General features: G+C 42.0%; 1 protein-coding gene across 3 annotated transcripts; it reads left to right on the plus strand.

Moving 5' to 3' along the window:
- The first annotated feature begins 2,814 nt into the window (after window positions 1–2,814).
- On the plus strand, window positions 2,815–14,664 carry AAR2 (AAR2 splicing factor). 3 transcript variants are annotated; one of them, XM_078652091.1, is made up of 4 exons: window positions 2,815–3,075; window positions 4,401–5,175; window positions 9,029–9,258; window positions 14,113–14,664. In XM_078652091.1, exons 2-4 carry the CDS (start codon window positions 4,419–4,421, stop codon window positions 14,278–14,280), a joined length of 1,155 nt encoding a protein of 384 aa, XP_078508217.1. In that variant the 5' UTR covers window positions 2,815–3,075; window positions 4,401–4,418; the 3' UTR covers window positions 14,281–14,664. The 3 variants fall into 3 exon arrangements, with proteins under 3 accessions (XP_078508217.1, XP_078508218.1, XP_078508219.1); XM_078652092.1 differs by lacking the exon at window positions 2,815–3,075 and adding an exon at window positions 3,669–3,801; XM_078652093.1 differs by lacking the exon at window positions 2,815–3,075 and adding an exon at window positions 3,671–3,779.
- Window positions 14,665–19,010: the final 4,346 nt, after the last annotated feature.

Below are 19,010 nucleotides of genomic sequence, written 5' to 3' on the forward strand. Positions count from 1 at the left end.
ATGAATCCGCTTTTACCTTGAAAAGCAAGCACAAGCATAAACAAAATACACATAAGTCGTCGTTGTCCAAAAAAACAAAGCTATGCTTCTGATGTGAATTTTAATTTCCCCATGAAGGTAAATGTCCAGCTATAGAACAAGTCTGCAAAAGTTGTGGGAAAGAGAACCATTTCACAACTGTGTGCTGAGCTAAAGAAAAATCAAGTGCATCAAGCTAGCAAGAAAAGATTAATGTGAGAACATTCCTGAAACATTCTCACCACACCCGTAAAACCAAAAAAGCAAATCAGCTATGACAAGCAGAAGCCAGGCAAAATCAATCGTAGTCAGGCTCATCATACAAAGGATCTCCAACGTCAATATCGAGTACCAGCGAAGAAGATGGGTGTGCGCTTATGATATAAAGGATGGTGTACATAATTGGGATTAATTGCCTGTAAAGAAGATCACAATTCAAGGAAACTTCCCCAAACAAAGCGACAAACTTCATTTGGACACTTTCCCAAAATCACATTGATAGTGAACGATCACCCAATAACATTAATCATAGACAGTGGTGCATTGATTAATATCATGCCAGTGGAAACGTTTAACAGCCTATCCCCTGTGTCACGCCTCACTACTTCAGGAATGAAGGTATATACCTGGGCCGCTTCTGAGCCCTTGGAAAGGCAAGGGTCATTCAAAGCGACAATGCGACACAAAGGACATCTGTATGACCCAAAATTCATTTTCTACAAGGGACTTTGTTGAGCGCCTCAGTTTTGCCACTACTGCTGACATGAGGTTAATAGCCCTCAACTACAACCTCTGTGCTCTAACGGAGATCATGAGCTGATTCCCGTTGTTGTTCTATGGCCTGGGACAACTCAAGAAAATGAAAGTACAACTTCTTATCCATGAAGACAGTCGTCCTGTTGCTCAGGGGCACCATAAAGTTGATTTTCATCAACAAAAAGCTGCAGAGAAAGAATTGGAGGCACTCTTAAAACATAACATCATTGAAAGCTCCACAGGCCCCACACCATGGGCTTTGCCCAAAGTAGTTAAAAAAAAGGACAGTAGCGGAGCGGTGCGCATTTGAATTGACATGCGCCAGGCAAACAAAGCCTTTGAGAGGGAGAGACACCCTGGTCAACACATACCGGACATTATCATGCAACTGAATGGAGGAGTGCTTAATGTGGAAAAAAATAAGTGCTAGGGCTCTCGCCAGGAGGCCACTGCAGCTTGCACCACACATTGTCCCTGCCATGCTTGCCAATGACAGTAACAACACAACTACTAACCATCACACTCCTACAAATGTGACAATTCGGGCTATTCCAGGCCCCAAAGCTATAAGAATGGCTTGGGCGGCAGATAATAGTCATTTTAATGTATACTGAATTAACATTCAATAAATTAGACAGAAAGCGCCACCTTGTGGCAGACTGTCACATGCCCCAGTGTAGCCAAGTATGTACCGATGTCGAGCATCAGAAACCACTGGCTCAAATTAAGCACTGACAAAGGGGGGGGTGTTGTATATTGATGTTATGCGCACCAGGATCTTCGTGGTTCTGGGGGACTCTGAACAGGAAGTACGCAATATGGGGGGAGGTGTTAGGGTGTGTTTACTGTGAAGTATGATGTAATGCACTGTGTTTGAGTGTATGCTGAAAATAAAGTAATGCGTGACCGCAGCTCCTGTGTGGTGTAATACACCTGCATACGCCTGGGTTGAGGAAGACGCTACACCCTGCATCTGAAGATTTTATCTCCTTCTGTTGATCGCCAGAGATCTAGCTCAAGATCTGTTGACAGTGGAAAATGAACTATGATTTGTTTCATTTATTATTTTTTAACATACTGACTTAAAACTTCTGGTAAGTATGTATTGGTAGGGTGGGCGGTTGGGTTTGGCTATCTGTTTAGATGCCATCCTCCAATCAGTATGTATTATGATTGTATGGGTCAACTGGCTTGCCCATGCCTTTGTCACGTGACCCCCTTGGGAAGAGTAGCCGATCGCACCCTGGCATCACAATCTCACTGTGACACAGCAAGTGGGAATTTCCGTGGTCCTGACACTACCTGAGACAAGCACAGTCTGGTATTGGACTCCAGCGTTAAGCTAGGAATAGAGCACAGGGCATCAGACTGGCCTTTGCCGCCCATACCGCACCTTTTCCCGGAGATACTAGTAGGGAACCAATGCCAACATTGTTGTCAGTAAATCTACACCTCGGTAAAATAGTTAACGCCCCTTATTTGCTGATAAAATAATAAGAGAGATCGATTCGGAGGTGTGCATTGTAGGGTACCAAGACTGCTGCATGCTACGCTTGGCTGAGCTGTCTTGAGCATCCGTTGTTGGTGCAGATAGTGAGAGTGAGTGCCCTCTTTCAGCAGGGTGTATATTCATTGCTCTATTGGAAAGCAGGGGATACAGTAAGTTAGAATGAAAATGAATGCAGCGGCTTTCACCGTCATTTATTCTGATGTTGCCAATTAGGAGGAAAACGTAAGGTGAAATTAAAATGCAGTTTCTGTAAGTTTACCAACAATTAAATGCTGCAGGAACCCCGGTGATAGGGGACATCACATCAGATTTAAAGAACGTTGCCTGTTATCCTTCACCAAAAATATCCAGCAGGTGGCACTATACCCGCTAAAATCACATCATAGTAGACCTCGATAGACTTGAAAAGAAAAACACTGCCGTGTCTTGCCGTACATTAGCCAGCAGAGGGCAGTACAGGCACAGTGACGTCACCTGCAGCCACATAACTAGTACTGAAATGCAGAAACTTGACTTCGCCGGGCGCGGTGGCGTGTGCCTGTAATCCCAGCTACTGGGAGGCTGAGGCTGTCGGATCGCTTGAGTCCAGGAGTTCTGGGCTGCTGTGTGCTATGTCGATCGGGTGTCCACACTAAGTTCGGCATCAATATGGTGATTCCACGGGAGCGTGGAACAACCAGGTTGTCTAAGGCGGGGTGAATCGGCCCAGGTCGGAAACGGAGCAGGTCAAAACCCCCGTGCTGATCAGTAGTGGGATCGCGCCTGTGAATAGCCACTGTAAACCAGCCTGGGTAATACAGTGAGACACAGTCTTTTTGTGTCCTATTTTAGTGTTTTTATTTTAGTTTACTTTTTTCGCTTCCAATAATAATGTGTCAAATATGCAAATGTTTTTCATGTCTTTTTGTGTCCTATTTTAGTGTTTTTATTTTAGTTTACTTATTTCGCTTCCAATAATAATGTGTCAATATGCAAATGTTTTTCATGTCGCGTGTATATTCCAATTAATACCAATATTAACATTCAATCGTACACTTTGTTCTAATAGATATTAAGCAATCCGAAAAATATGGCTAACGAATATAAACTTGCTCGTTTTACAGTACATTCATTCAAACGAATGATGAAATGAAAAATATATAGTGGCATAGACATAGAAGAAATACCACTCATAAACAGAATGAATACTTATTCACTACTGGATATATGTCTGGTACTTGTACATTTCAATAATTATACACATTGAACTATCTTTATTGGAAAAATGAAGCGAATAAATGCATTTTTACAAAGGAAAGGTTATATTGTGCCCAGCCTATTATAGTGTGTAAATTGAACAATTCTCAATACAACATGGCCGATCTTTTGTATCCTCGCCCGTGGGTATTCTGGGACTTTTTCAGTCCGTTGTCTGTGTTTACAGCAGACCATCCTGGTCAGGCAGCAGGAGCTGTGGAACTGCGGTTCGGGTGCTGGTTGGTTATCTAAGCTCACGGTATGTTCGGGAGCTGCGGCAGGTATGGTGGTAAAGTGTTTGGTATCGAGTGTGTTGGCATCCGAGCGCGATTCATAATGTTAAACGGTTCAAAGTTTGAAATAGCAATATTATGGTTTCAATCAGTGCTTTAAATGGAAATACGGGTACTCTCGCTTTAGAGTACTTGTTTGCTTCTTAGAAGTGCTAACACTCTCACAGTAAATGTATTGCAGCAGTACTATAAAGTGCAGGTACTCTCCCTTTCAAATTAAAGCAGTGCAGGTTCGCAATACCTGCCGTTCAGAGCACTGGTTTTCAACAGTTTCGAATTTTCTCTCAAGAGGAAGTGCCGTATATTCTAGAACTGGGCTAAACCCTTCCTTAATTTAGAAGCATATACTTTCCACCACATGCTTTCACCTTTTGCTGTTTCTCTTGCTTATCTTTCCACACATCCGGCTTCTCTCATGCATGCTTCAAGCTCTCTGGTTGCACTTCCAAAATATCTTCTCTCGTTCGCAGAACTGGACTTGTCTTTCTTAACTTTGTGTTATGCACCTCCAGCTGAGTGTTTACTGATGAGCCAGTGGTATAACATCTCTATTTTGTCTTCCTTCTGCCCTTTCCATAAACAAATAGGTTGTTATAAATACAAACATGACAACAGTGGACATGGACCCTGAGCTCGCAAAACGCCTGTTTTTTGAGGGAGCCACTTTAATGATTCTAAAAATGCCAGAGGGAACAGAGTTTGGCATCGACTACAACAGCTGGCAGATAGGCCCTAAATTCAGAGGTGTTAAGATGATCCCTCCTGGTATCCACTTTATTCATTACAGCTCGGCCAGCCACAGCAGTCCTGGGGCGAGCGGGCCTCGTTCAGGGTTTTTTCTTAATATAAAGCAACGCGACCTTCTGGTTCTGCAATGGAACCCTGAAATCGAGGAGGTGGACCTCACACCAGCGCCAGAGGAGGAAACGGAGCGTATGCGGGCAGATCTCCAGAACTTAGACCAGTTCTTAGGACCTTATCCATACGAGACACTGAAGAAGTGGATTTCTCTCACCAACATGATCACTGAGTCAGTGATGGTGAAGCTGCAACCAGAAAGCCGTCACATCTGTGCTTTTGCAGAGGTGTTGCCAGTGGAAGCCATGACACATACTAAAGATCGAGAAGAGCAGAACCTGCCCCGTTATGACACAGAATGCAAGAGCTATCAGGAGGGTCTTGCACGTCTGCCTGTGATGAAGCAGAAGGCTGGAACTGAGATTCGATACACCGAGATACCTAAAAAGATGTACCCTGAAGGGGCGACTCCTGCAGAAGTCACCCAACACAGCATGGACCTCAGCTACGCCCTGGTGACCTTGATCGAGCAGCAGTATGCAAGCCAACCCCAAGGGATTTTGGGTAAGTATGAAGTTTCTTTCCACATATTTGACTGCTGTCCAAAAACATATATAGATCTATGGTTTATGCAGATAAAAAAGTTTGAAGAGTAGTTACTATCGTATATGTTCTAATTGTTTGTTCCAATACACATAAAGCGAAGACCAATCATAGTTAAAGTTCCAGATTTCCATTTTTGCAAATAGATACAGACAGAAACTAATTGGTTCTGTCTATCTTTTAAAACCAAGAAAAGCAGACATTGCAATTTAGGTCCACATTGTACATAGTAGCCAAAAAGAAGGAGAAACAAAATTATTTACATCAACTCTTCCCCTGAGTCCAACACAAACTGTGTGAGAATATCCCTTTTATCATTCCCTTAAGAGTTCTGGTAAAGGCTCTTGGTTGGTTTGTGAACTCACTGATGTCAGTGCTAACAAGCAGGACTTAAAAGGCTGGCATATGTCAAGCGGTCTAGATGTTGGGAGCTGGAGTTGGGCTTATAATTCGCTGTTAGTGTTGCAATATGACAGACTAAAAATCCACCCCTTTGTTGTCGGTGGGTATTTGCTCGCCCCAGTGTATTGCGACCTCCCTCTTGGCAAGCAGCAGTGCTAATGCGCAAAATCGCCAGGAGGATTTGGGCATATCCTAAACATGTCCCAGTAACGCCATCAGGGGGTTAGGGGGAATGGGTTGGTTAATCATTTGTGAGAGTTCCTCGAATACCCGCTTCCAAAAATGGGTCACCTTGTGGCATGACCATGTCATATGTGCAAAATCTGCCATCGGGATGCTACACCGTGGGCATGTGTGTGGTCGGGATGGATCCATACGATGGAACCTGGCTGGGGTAACGTATGTCAGTCGCAAGAATTTAAAATGTAATATCTTATGTTTGTGGTTAAAGGAGATTCTGCGTGTTTTTTCGCAACAGAAGTGCCGTTGTGCGTCCGTGAGGGGTTGACCCAAATCCTATTCCCAACCCTGTCGTACCCCCTCATCCTGGATCGGAAGCAGAGCTATAGTGGCTCTATACATTTTTGGGATGAAGTGTTCTCCACTGCTATCCTTGATAAGGAGGGTCTGTGGTGGGAAATCTGGTGGTTCAAGAGGATAGCTTGTAATCTGCAATTTTAATGCTCTTTGCAATCGGTATACTATGAACTGTTCCATGAATGTAGCCTCTTTAAATTGTGCGTCTTCGCTACGGGAGTAGACATGATTATTTGGGAACAGGTCCCCGAATGTTTTCAGTTAAAGTTTATTTCGGGTGTGTTTTATGGTCAGATCCTGTGTGTTGGGGATCCATAAGTTTCCTGGTAATGGGAGAGAATATGAGTATAGTAGTTGCGTCCCGTTTGACCTAGTCTGTTGCTTCCAGGTCCAACTAGTCATGGAGAGCGTTTGCCGGTTCTGTGGGTCACAAGCCTTGCCTACCGGCAATACAGCCGACAGTGGGGTGGGGTGTGTGAGATTGGCCTCATGCCGGAGATAAGGGATACGGTCATCGGAATGAAACCGATGTCGTGAAAAACTACATTGTGCTATTAAATAATATAGTCGAAGGTTTGAGATCCCAAACCCCCCGCGCTCATATGGTAATGTCAAGGCGTCCCAGCTGAATCTGGGTTGTCGGCTCCCCCATACCAGCCTTATTAGCTGGGAGCGAAGCTTGGCGAAGAAGCCCCTATACAACGTATTGGACTGCTCTGGAAGAGCTATAGAAATCGCGGGAGAACAACCATTTTATTCAGGGCCATTCTCCCAGCCATCAACATCAGCCAGCGCTCTATTTTATCGTTTAATTCCTCCATTGCCAGGCCGTAATTAAGTTGATTTTTTGAATGCACTATTCATCCCTATGTCCTTGCAAAAGTTTGTTCATTTAAATTATGCCCATAAGTTTTCGATGTATAGTGAGAGTAATGAAAAATGCCAATTTGAATATCACTGAGACCAGATGTTGAATTGTTTTTCATGAACTCCCAGTCGCTTGAGCAAATTGCCACAAAAAGCCATTACCCCAAAGAAACAATTCTCAGAGCCATGCTCAAAAGCTGTAAGTGTTATTTTTGTCATCTGAGAAATATATTAGTGGATAGAGAGCCCCTTTTATTTCTTGCATCACTTCCAGTAGCCTGTTAATCCAAAACGCACACATTTATTTTTTAGTATACATTAAATCAGTCTTGTAGTGTCAAGAGAATAGCCTATTACAAATCTTTCATTTTCTTTTTAAATACTGCAACAACACTTGCCTTGGAAAGTAGGTATCACTCCACGGTGATACCAGTAAGAAAAAAACGTCTAAAGCCAATGTATTGAATCCTCCAGTAAAACACTTCTGGATATCAACAGCTGTTCTAAAATACACTGGATTTTGCAAACTCTTAAACCTTTTCTCCATTTCTTACAAATGCATTGTATTCACCATTTAATATTTTTTTCTGTTTTTACAGTCCTCTATTTTCTTATTGCATCGTATTGTTAAGCTGCACACCCTTATTAATGTCACTCCCAGCCATGCAAATGAGAGGTGAATTTCAAGAAAGAAATAAACAAAATGGTAAAAAAGTATTTGTGTAGAATATGAAGTAGAAGAAAAAATATGACATGAACAGTAGCACATTTACTTTGTGTGTATGAAGAAACAAAATGAAGCTCATGTGACCAAGTTCTGGTTAGTGGTCAGATAGCTAAATTGTGTGCTAGAGGAATAGTACAGTATCGTAAATTGATGAAAGTCATGAGGCCTTCGAGAACTACTGGTTGAAGTAGAGTAGTTCTGTTTTACTATCATGGTGGAAGACTAGTCCGTCAATATCAGAGTAGCATGGGCCGTTGAGAAAGAAAATGTTAAATTAGAAAGAAACATAACTTAAAGTTATAGAAGGTGTAGCAGGAATAGGATACGAATGAAAAGAATACCAAAATCCTTATAACCAACACGCCACCACGTCCTCTGATAGCTTGTACAGTAAAAGAATTGTGGCAAAAGCAGCTTGAAAAAAGTATTTGACGAAAAAGCTAAGTTTCAGCAATAATCAGATTTATTGAGAGGCAGAAGTACGTCTGAAGCAATTAATATAAGAATGCACTTCTATGTACAAATGTAACAGAGCATAAAATGCTATGGTCCAATGAAAAGCTAACAATATGGGAAAGAATAGTGAGCACCTGCCGGATATAGTCTCCGGCAATGCTGAGCACTCTCCCTGGTCCTCTAATGACAAACACGAAGGGTGCGTCTACTTTTGTTATTTGTGCAGTTATCGGGTTCATGCCACCCTGAGAACTTTCCTTATGTCACATGGTAAAAAGGAACATGCACAGCAGTTCCCTTGTTGCAGTAGCAAGTACACCTGTTTCCAGATGGGTGGGACTTTTTTGACGGTAGGTCGCTGAGGAATGTGGCAGGCCCCTCACAACACAGAGATAGTGAAAACAATTTGGGTCATCAGACTAGCAGTTGGACTTTAGACTGAACTTCAGCAATATTTCTGTTGCCTAATATAAAGGTGCAGGAGCCCGCTTATTGCCTCTGCACTGCGGTGTGTGGAAACCAGGGTGCAGAACATCCAAGTCTAATTCACTTAAGTAACTAGAAGTTAACATGTGCAGTCAGTCCCATGCAAATGCAGGTGAATGAGGTATGTGGAGGCATTTGGACTTATAGTACTGCCATATGCTCAGAATTCTGTTACCCAACATTACCCTAAGATTTATACTAACAGGTTAATTTTCCTTTTACTTAATTTAAGAAAAGATCCTCATATCCAGTGTGAGGCACTTGCTGCAAATGTAAAGTCTTTTTGATCAGTTGCTTTGAAGTAATTCGACCACTGTTTAATTCCTTGTCCATCTGAAGGTGAGTTGCAGTTTGCCTTCGTCTGCTTCCTGATCGGGAACGTATACGAGTCCTTTGAGCACTGGAAGAAACTGTTGAACCTCTTGTGCCGTTCAGAAGATGCCGTAAGGACACACGAGAGCATGTACAACAGCCTCATCTCGGTCTTGTACCACCAGCTGGGTGAAATCCCTCCGGACTTCTTCGTAGACATAGTTTCCCATGATAACTTTTTAACCAGCACTTTACAGGTAAGAAGGCTGTTGTGGAAGCGATATACGCAATATTATGAATAAGTGGGGAGGGGGAGATGTACATCAGTTTATTGGGTACACATCAGAAACTGTTTAGTTCTCTTGGGGTAGATTTGGTTTTGGTGATGAAATTGCAGTATTTCATGATCCCTGCTGTACTTTGAAGACCTATTTCTCGTTAAATTTTTCAGAACTGAATTAAATCTGTACATTGATGTACATCTTGCATCACCACACCTGGGCTTCTTGGCATCCACTGCTGGCATCCCAGCATTTCCACTCACCCTTTCTTCGTCACGAGATCGATTTCATAATTACAATTGTGCCAGATAACAATAAACATTGAAGGTTGAGGGGTGGCAAATCACCAAAAATAGTACATTTGCATTAGTAAAAGTACTCCCGCGAACTGGTGAAATTATAATACCTTTTACAATTCACAAACATTGTCATATATGACAGTAAAGCTGCACCTGGTACACTTGATACCGATGTGCACATGCACATTTCTTTGCCTTATTCTTTTCCTCCGAATCCTCTCGAGTTTAGAGGTGAAGTGTTCCCTATCGCACTATGGGAGGGGAGTTACTCCAGCCATTTGCTGGAATAAATATCCAACCATTTCCATGGGGGGGGGGGGAATTTTTGGATTTGCGTTTGTGAGCCCTTAAGTGTACAAGTTTGTAAGAGTTCAAGCTAACCACACTTTGTTCCACTCACGTTCCATTGTTTTGCTTCTATGTATTTCTCTGAGGTCATGGTAGGGAACTATATGCTATAGAGCGCATCTACGCCTGTCCAGATGCCTTTTGTATAGTCCACCAAGCCGTAAATAAAGGTGTTTTCTGACATTAATTGACTTTTCATGGCCTAAAAATGCTTTTGTGAATTGTTCCCTGCATTCAGCACCAAGATACTCCATGGTGTGAACGTACACTTTAACACTTTAAAGTACATGTTATCTCATTGCGGATGAAGTATGCTTCTGTAATGCTCGTAAAACTTAAGGGACCATGATGTGATCACTCAGAATTAAGCTGTGTATAAATCTTTTCGTCTTAGTGCCCATAGATGAATCTCTGCTTTGGACACTTGCTGCAGAAGTACTGTATGACATGTTTTTTGTGGTCTGTCTCATTTGACGTAGGTCTGCCATTTCCCAGTTATGCATACATTTGGATGCCTAACACTGGGTATACATCCATCCAATATTTCTTTGTGACTTCAACTTTCACCTGAATAACCACAGGCATTTCTCTCCCACCTCTCTCAAATACCTCCTCCTGTTTGACCACAGGTGGCTAGTTTATAGGGTATAAAGGCCACCACCCCACCAACACGAAAGGATGCTTGGCAGCTGCCAAATGAAAGCATGTGATCTGACTGACTGTTGGGTTGTTTGCTTGAAAGTGCACTGCAGTATCGGTACAAAGGGCTGGGCAGAGTGCCTGCTACCTGCAGACGTGGATAGCTGCGCTAAGCATGTGTGCTGGATGCACTTTAGTGTTGATCACTTCACACATGCACAGTGACTAGCAAATAAGCTCTACCGGGCCTGGTAGTGCAGTGTGTGGACTGAATACATCTGTGTGAACGCATCTCTATGATATTTGCAACTAAAGGACCCGGAGAAGTCGAAACAGGTAATCCATCTCCAGGGCCATATGTTCACCAACAGAACCGCCCTTATCTACACTCTTAATGAGTCAATCCACACTTTTCAATAATGTCAATAGAGCATAACGGTTATGAGTTGCATCCTTGGGTAAGTTTCATCTGATTGGTGGAGCGGAACAATAGGGGGAGATCGTGCATATCTGTTCAATGCCGTAGGGCAGTAGAAATAACCAAGTGGTAAACCTGGAGAGGAGAGAGATCTGGAGACCAGGCCTTCCGCAAAATAGTATCTACCGGTCTGGGTGACTTGAAGAGCATAACTATACAGTAAGCAGAACATGTTTTAATCCCCTTGCCAACCCACTTTACCCTCCCTACCATTTTAATGTCAATAAAAAGGGTCTTTGTCAGCCCTGTTTACTTGCCCACCCAATGAATTGATTTATTTCTCAAATTCTCCTATGTTTCAACGTCTGGTTGATCTAGCCACCTTCTAGCAAGTTTACATTCAGAGTTTAGAAGTAGGCTGAAAGCAGGACTTCAAAGGTTGGACTATCCTGGAATACTGTCCATACCCACATACTAACATGCTTAAGGACGTACACCAAGGGTTCTCCTATCTCGCCCTACATTGGAAAACTTTGGGCATTTACTCTTGAGAAGAGAAGGAGTAAATTTGTATTGCCAGAGGGCTTTCTTGGCCCATTGTAAAAGCCTCCAATTGTAATATTTTTTAAACACGTACACCTGTCATAATGCATGCTGAGCTCATTGCTCGCTATGTTTCCTTAAGGTGCTTACGATAATAGGAAAGGCTTTAGGATTAAAGTATAATCATATGTACACTTTTGAACAACTGATATATGTTGATACGAATCTTTACTTTAGTAGCAGACACTCTTCTTCATGGATCAGTACTGTGATACTGTAAGATGGCAGCTAAAGGGCTTGTACTGCAGAAGGTTGGGCAGACCTGTCTAGTCGACAACATAAACATGAAAACTTGTTGTCCTTGACTCCAAGCAATATCTTCTGGGCACCAGGCGACATAAATTCCACAACCCTGGGTGTATTTTACCTCCTCCACTGCCACAGCTACCATGTTCTAGGTTCTGAATATTTGAACATGAAATACACACTGGTCCTTACAGACTACCAACTCCCTAATCATATTTTGAGCCAGCTGGATTATCATACAGTTTATCAATGGTACTCGTGCTGTATTTATTTTACCCCCACTAGAAAAAGTAATTTCACCTGAACCCAGTTTGCACCTCACCCCAGAAACTCAGTCATTTGTCATTCCACTAAAATCAAGTAAGCTGATTGTGAACACTGGAAACAAACTATTCAGGTTAGTGTTTTAAGCAGTAGTCAACCATCCACCCCTCTGTCTGAGCTACTTCTATGCCACTACATTCAGCTAACTGCTAACATATTCTAAATACCTCAGTGTTTGCGTAATTTTGGTTTCTTGGCCGTATCCACTAGGCCGCCCTCCCTAAATTGGTTTGAGCAGACTCCGCCCTATCTGGGTTGCAATTAGCCCCCAGAACCCAAGCACTTGGGCTCAAAAACATTGCTAGCCAATGCTGTCCTTCCGTTCCTATTCCCCAAAATGTGCCTATATTTAGCCCTTCTGTCAGAAGGGGTCGCAGATTTTAAATAAATTAATATTACAAAACTAGAGAAATGCCTACTATGTAGGTGAAATTTAGGAGTGTGCCAGCTTTCCTTGTTGATTTTAGATGCCCCCTGAAGGCAGTTTCAGCTAATTCCTCTCTCCTAGAGAGATTATACCTTACCACTTGTGAAGCATTGAAATGTTATTTTCTGGTGAAGCATCAGACAGCAGTATCTTGTCTGTGACGACAGATAATCTCAACCACACCGGTCTTCATCGCTGAGTCCATGAAATGGAAGAGGGCAGGTAGTAAAGAATTCCTGTATCGGATAGTTGGCGATAATCGTGTTTTAATTTTCATTGTGATCCAGATAGATAAAAATTATTTCTCAAAATGTGAGCATTGGGATTTTTAACTAGTAGTGTTTTGATCTGGCAGAATGAGTCACAAACCTTTTTCAAGGCTATTGGACATTGAAATAATAGAGAACATTATAAGTTTGTTGAAAACGACTGGATGTATGGTCAAGTTGTGTTTACACATGAGTAAAACCGTAACATAAGAAACATGGTGTATCCAGGTGATGTTGTTTAAATGCGATCGATAGGCATTGGCACAGCGAGTACCGCTGGCTTGTATTTTCTCTTCTGACTAAAACATTGAAAAAAGCCTGCTGCAGTGAAACACAAAACTAAAAATACCGTTTCTGTGAGATAAAGAATCTAACTTGTGATGACTCATTGTACTTTTGAGATGTAAAACAGTCTCTTGTGCATTTAAAGCCAAGCTCTATGTAGGAGGTGGAACGATATACCAACAACCGATATCGTGAGGTAAGAGAAATGTTTGTTTTGCGGAATAAAGCCCACCATATGCATATTTTCAAGAATTGGTAACAAAAGGTGTTGCAGACAAAACTAACCATGGGATTATTGTTGCAGTTATAACCCCGTTTCAGTTATGTGAGAATTAGTATATTGCAAAGATTGTGACAAGCATAGCTCCTTAATCCTTGAAAGATGTTCATTGGCTGAAGCTGTGTATAGTGGAATTACACGACACATATTTAATAGAAGATATGGTCTTTATGTGAAATTGCATAAACAGTGTGATTAATTAAGCTGCTGAAAAGGTGGTTGGCTGAGGAAAAGACCCAAATATGTATCAATAGTGTAGAAAATTGTGCCATCCAAATGAGAAATTGTTTACTTGCCCTACCTCTGTATATTGATATTTATTTAATTTTCTGATTATGTTGTCATTAACAATTTTGTTCTTTGTTTGCAACTATGTTGCCTAATTTACAAAGGTATTCCTGACATGCACTAATATATTGAAAAATGTCAGAGCTATTTGTCAGTGACTACAGCAAATGTTTTTTCTTTCAAGACTTACATGTGCTGCTATGAAAAGGAAGTGATGCTCATAGCGGACATTATTTAATGTAATTTCATTAGTCATTGTCCTTTCCTGCATAAGTGCCAATCCAGCACCACCACCACCCCTTTCAAGACTCCTTGAGCACTGTCTGGTCACATGTCAAGTACCCATGTATACTGTGCCTTAGGTAACCAATCAATCTAATGGGTTTTGATGTATTCCCTTGCAGACATTCTTCTCCTACACCTGCAGCTCATCCACCGAACGGACTCTGAGAAAGAAAGCAGAGAAGTTTAAAATGCATCTAACCAAGAAATTTAAATGGGACTTTGAGATGGATCTGGAGGACTGTGCTCCTGTGGTGGTGGAGGTACCAGAAGGAGTAGCCCTTGGCTGAAAGGAGTGGAAGTACAGCAGAACATGTCATCTTTGAATGACTTACCTGGTTACCATCGTTTACAAACAAACCCTTTTGTAAGGATGCAGACTGTGGGAACTTACACAGTTGTCCTTTCTTCTGAGACTTTGTACCAGCATTCCAGGGTAAGATGCAGGTTTTAGTAAGAGTTTAAAGCCCATGATTTGGCATTGACTTTGGCTTTTTCAAAATGTGTTTTGATTCTTTTTCCAACAAAGGTAAAAGAATGCTTCAGCAATTACAACTCCACCCACGAAACAAAACTCCATAGAGCCTTTTCAGGACACTTAACCTCTGCTTGATTTAGCAAACTTCATTGTACCAGCCTTCTCGGGAAAGACGTGAATAAAGAGTTTAAACCTATCTGCTGTGTCATGAGATTTTGGCTTGAATAAATTGTTATCGTGATTTTTTTCCTAACAAATTAAATGGTTACTTCCTGCAAACATTACTCAGTGCAGTGTTTTGATAATGTAAGGTACTACTTATTGATCCAACAAGCATTATTATGCATGACGGCATTGCATGCATTCTGTTTTTTTTTTTTTAGAGCTTTGCTGGTATGCCAGTATCTTTAAATGAAGAAAACCACAACCCCACAGCATCATTTTCTGCTTTCCTTAAGGTGTCTACAAATATAGTTATTGTTTGACCTTGGCAGTAGTGCACCATCTACAAAACCTGTTTTAAAAATGAAAAAAGTGGTAATACTATGCTCTTCTAACCCTTTGTTGTTTTCCCTCAACCCTTTTGCTCAATCTTACCAGAGGGAAAGACAACTGTCCTCCTTTCTTAAGCAGTAGTTATGATAACCAATTTGTTGTTGAATCACATTGGCTTTATGTATAACTTCTTTTCTGAAGTTGTAACCAAGAGTTTATAATAGTTGGAATGTTATAAAACAGTTTTCACGAAGAGCACTCTATGCAGTGCTATTCAAAATAATAGGGATTCTCATGATGTCCTGCACAGGATAATCTGGTCTGATTAAATGGAGTTTTTTGTGACAGTAACTTAGTGGTAACAAAGGGGCAATCATAACAAAAGCAAGCTAATATATCACACCAAAGCTGTGATCGTCCGCACTGTGGAACAAGCCCAGACTGTACTTTACCGCATGTAAGTATGCAGGGGAGTGGTCATTCCTAATCCATGCCTCTCAAAATCTATGAATTACTTTGCACCAAACCTATTCGAGATTGCCTTGCGTGCACTCTTGATGTCATGTTTACCTGAACTAAATCTCAAATACACAGTATAACATGATGGTGGAATGTTGGGCATTTTGCGTAACGTGAAATGCTGCATATAACTGAGATTGAACAGTTTTAAACAAAATGATAGGTTAAAAATTATGTGAAACGACAACATACGTTCGAGGTGTTTAGGGAACGGATCTCATGTAGGTTTAATGCACTATAAAGGTCGTAATTTACCGTGTCTGTGCAGAAAGAAAATGCCTGTTCCACTTCACCATCATTGTTGATGATAAATGGCTGAAGTGACCGTAAAAAAAAAACTTCTGATGGAAAAGAATTAAATACGCTGTGATCCCAGGTGGAGAGACCTGCTCCATTAAAAGTAGAGTCCTGTTTGTACTACTTAAGATAACATATTTCCTTTTTTTTAGTTGTACAGCAGAAACAAATTAATTTTTATGCCACAAGACGCTCACAGCAGTGCAGTAGCGGGGTTGGAAAAAGCCAAAACACCTCTGCAGACTAGAGCGGTACTCCTATTAGACTAAACGTATGTAGATGCTAAGCAATAGGCCACAGATTCCATTAATACGATGTTCACCTTTGTAGAAAAGACATTCTTTTTGCCCGGATCACCCACATTTGTGGAATGATGCTTGTGAATACTGACTCTGAAAATACTCTGGGCTCTGCTAACCAAATCCAGGGCCAGTGCTTTAAACTCTAAAAGGAAATGCTGATTGGTATAATTCTCATTGGTAAGGACAGCCTACCTGTAGGGCCTTAGTTATAAGGTAGGGCATGTCAGTGTAGAGATCCCAGTGGGCTTAATGCACTTAAGTGGGTGCGGCTGTGGTGTCTGATGTCATTTTAAAGCCAGACCTGCCTTCAACCTAGTTTAAAAATAAAACTATGTCCAAATCGACTCTGGAATTAAAAGCTCTTCTAAAGTCTAAAACTACCTTTTATTACATATGAGTTATCGCTAAGGTCTACCCTAGGTGTCCCGGGGTATGGGGCATAGTTGTAAAAAGCAGGGACAATATAAAGGATGTTTTATATGCCCTGGTAAGGAAATCCAGCCAAAGTCGTTTTTCCCTAGTGTACTACTGCTAGCCCCATACGTTAACATGTGGAAGGCTTTATTACATTTATTAAAGTCTAATTTTGGATTGAGCTAGCTAGTCATATCATTCAAAGTATCAAATCAATAGTTCCATATAAACCCAACAACCTGCCAAGGTTGGATTCCATAGAACCAAAGCAGGAAAGTAGTTTTAGAACTTATTATCCCGAAGTTATTTAAAAGCAGCTCTGTAGCAACCTCTACTGATTTGGTCAGCCTTTGACAGCCTGAGCTAAACTGCTGCCTGAGTGAGTGTGTAGAGGGCTAGGGCTGCAGCAATATAGCAATTTAGTGAGAGATAAGCTAGAATCCAAAGGCAGGAACCTCTGCAGAAAATGGGTGTTATAGGACACAGGCCACCCCAAATTCCTTTATTTCTAGCCAGATGGAAGCCCCCAGAGAGGGGCTGGAAGGGGAGTGTAGTCAGTTGTTGGCACACCTTTGGGTTCGGACACCCAAGTAGAGATTTTCTCCATTTTGATTTCTGGGACAATGTTGCATTTTGGGGCCAGAAGTATGCCACACTTCACAGGAAGTGGTCATAGCATTCTGGGCTGGCAGGAGGGTGCCTCCCTCCTGCCAGCCCAGAATGGAGGATAAGTATAAGAGCTGCAGAAGGTCCTCGGATCACCACGTGAAAAAGAAGAAAAGAAAAAGTATTGCCCTGCTGCACACCTGGACTGTACCAAATGGAGGACTGCAGGCTGAAAGACTGCACCTGCTACACAGACAACGCTCCTCCAATAAAGGACTGTGCCTGCCTCCAAAAGGAAAGGCGTAAACTCCTTATCCAGCAGCAAAGGTGCTGAAGAAGTCACCTGCAAAGTCACACCAGCTGACCAGCTTTAACTGAGCTTGTCCTAGGATGTTCAAGTGCATTGTGGGAGATTAAGTCCTAGCCTTCAAGTGGCAACCCAGAGCCTCTAAACCCTTGGCCACTGCTAGAGGACACTTATCGCTCCAAAGGAACAAAGAACCAGCTGGCAGCCTAATCAGAACCAACTCAATGCAAACTGATGTGAAGCATTCACAGCCATCTAGTAGAATACAAGACCGACTTCTGGAGATTTGAAGAAGACCTCATTTCTAGGAAGGTGAAGAATCAGATGGTCTGCAGCTGAAGAAGGAACTTCAAGAAGGGAGAGAAACTGGCAGATGGCTGTTGGAAGAGAAAAGCAGTGGCTGTTTCTAATCTAGAGGCTTGGTCATAAAAATCTGAAGTGGACGAATCTTTCCAGCAAGATTAAGTCAAAAAAGACGTGTAGGAACAATCAGACTGAAGAGTAAGAAATCCTTGAGCCTTATTTTTGATGGGTAAACCAAACTGTCTCTCCAGATAGGCCTAAACAATTTCAAGAGGTGTCAGAATGTGGAAATCTATTCAGCTTATGTGATCCACTGGATTTAGATATACCCTTCTTTGTGAATCACACCTCGCTATTATCAAGGAGGTTGGCCTACACACCTCAGTGCTGTATTGAGAAGACCATTTCCGTCAAGATGTCCAGCCGTTGCACGAGATTCAGTATTACAAGTGTGTATTCTGTTATGTTATAAAGCTTTGTGTAGCATTGCAACCTTTACTCCATGAGTCCTTCTTAGATCAAAATCTGTTTTGCTCTATGAAGCCTGAGCTGGATCATCAGCTGTTTTTGTGTATGCTTTTGGTTGTATCTATGTTTTATTGGTTATAGTTTTATAGCTGTGAGTGTACTCCGAGAAGTTTACTACTTCGGGTATGTGCCATCAAGAGGATTGTTATATACATTGCCAGGCTTCAGATATGTTTCTGAGGTTTAATAGTTATGACGTCTAGTTGGGGTCCAAGGTGTCCCTATATACCAAACTAACTTGGGTGAGTTCTGGACTAGTGTACTGTGCTAACAAAAGGAGATGATGGACGGAGCGCTGAAACTTTTTTCAGACACTCACCCTTAGTCACAGATCTGGGTTGAATCCATCATCATTTTTTAGCTCACTTTGCCACCTCAATTGAGACTCCGCTATATGCTAATCAGCCTTGAACCCTGTGCCTCATGCCAAGCCAGGCCTTCCCTGAACTGGTATCAAGCATCCTCGGGCTGGTCCCAGGATGCTTGTTTCCGGTTCAGGGAAGACCTGGCTTGAAATTTCTGGCTAGACTGTTCCCAAGAGGCACAGGGTCAAGGCAGATTGACATATAGCTGGGTCTGAACTGAGGTGGCAAAGTGAGCTAAAGAATGATGATGGATTCAACCCAGATCTGTGACTGGGGGTGAGTGTCTGAAAAGTTTCAACGTTACGTCCGCCTTAAGTTGGCTGGGTATGCCCAGACTTGGGTCCCTTGCTCACTTTGCCACTGGATTCAACCTAGCCTGGCTGATGAAGGGTGTTACCCAGAAACC

This window comes from Lissotriton helveticus, chromosome 7 (assembly GCF_964261635.1).
Source record: "Lissotriton helveticus chromosome 7, aLisHel1.1, whole genome shotgun sequence".
In the NCBI taxonomy this organism is placed as follows: domain Eukaryota; kingdom Metazoa; phylum Chordata; class Amphibia; order Caudata; family Salamandridae; genus Lissotriton; species Lissotriton helveticus.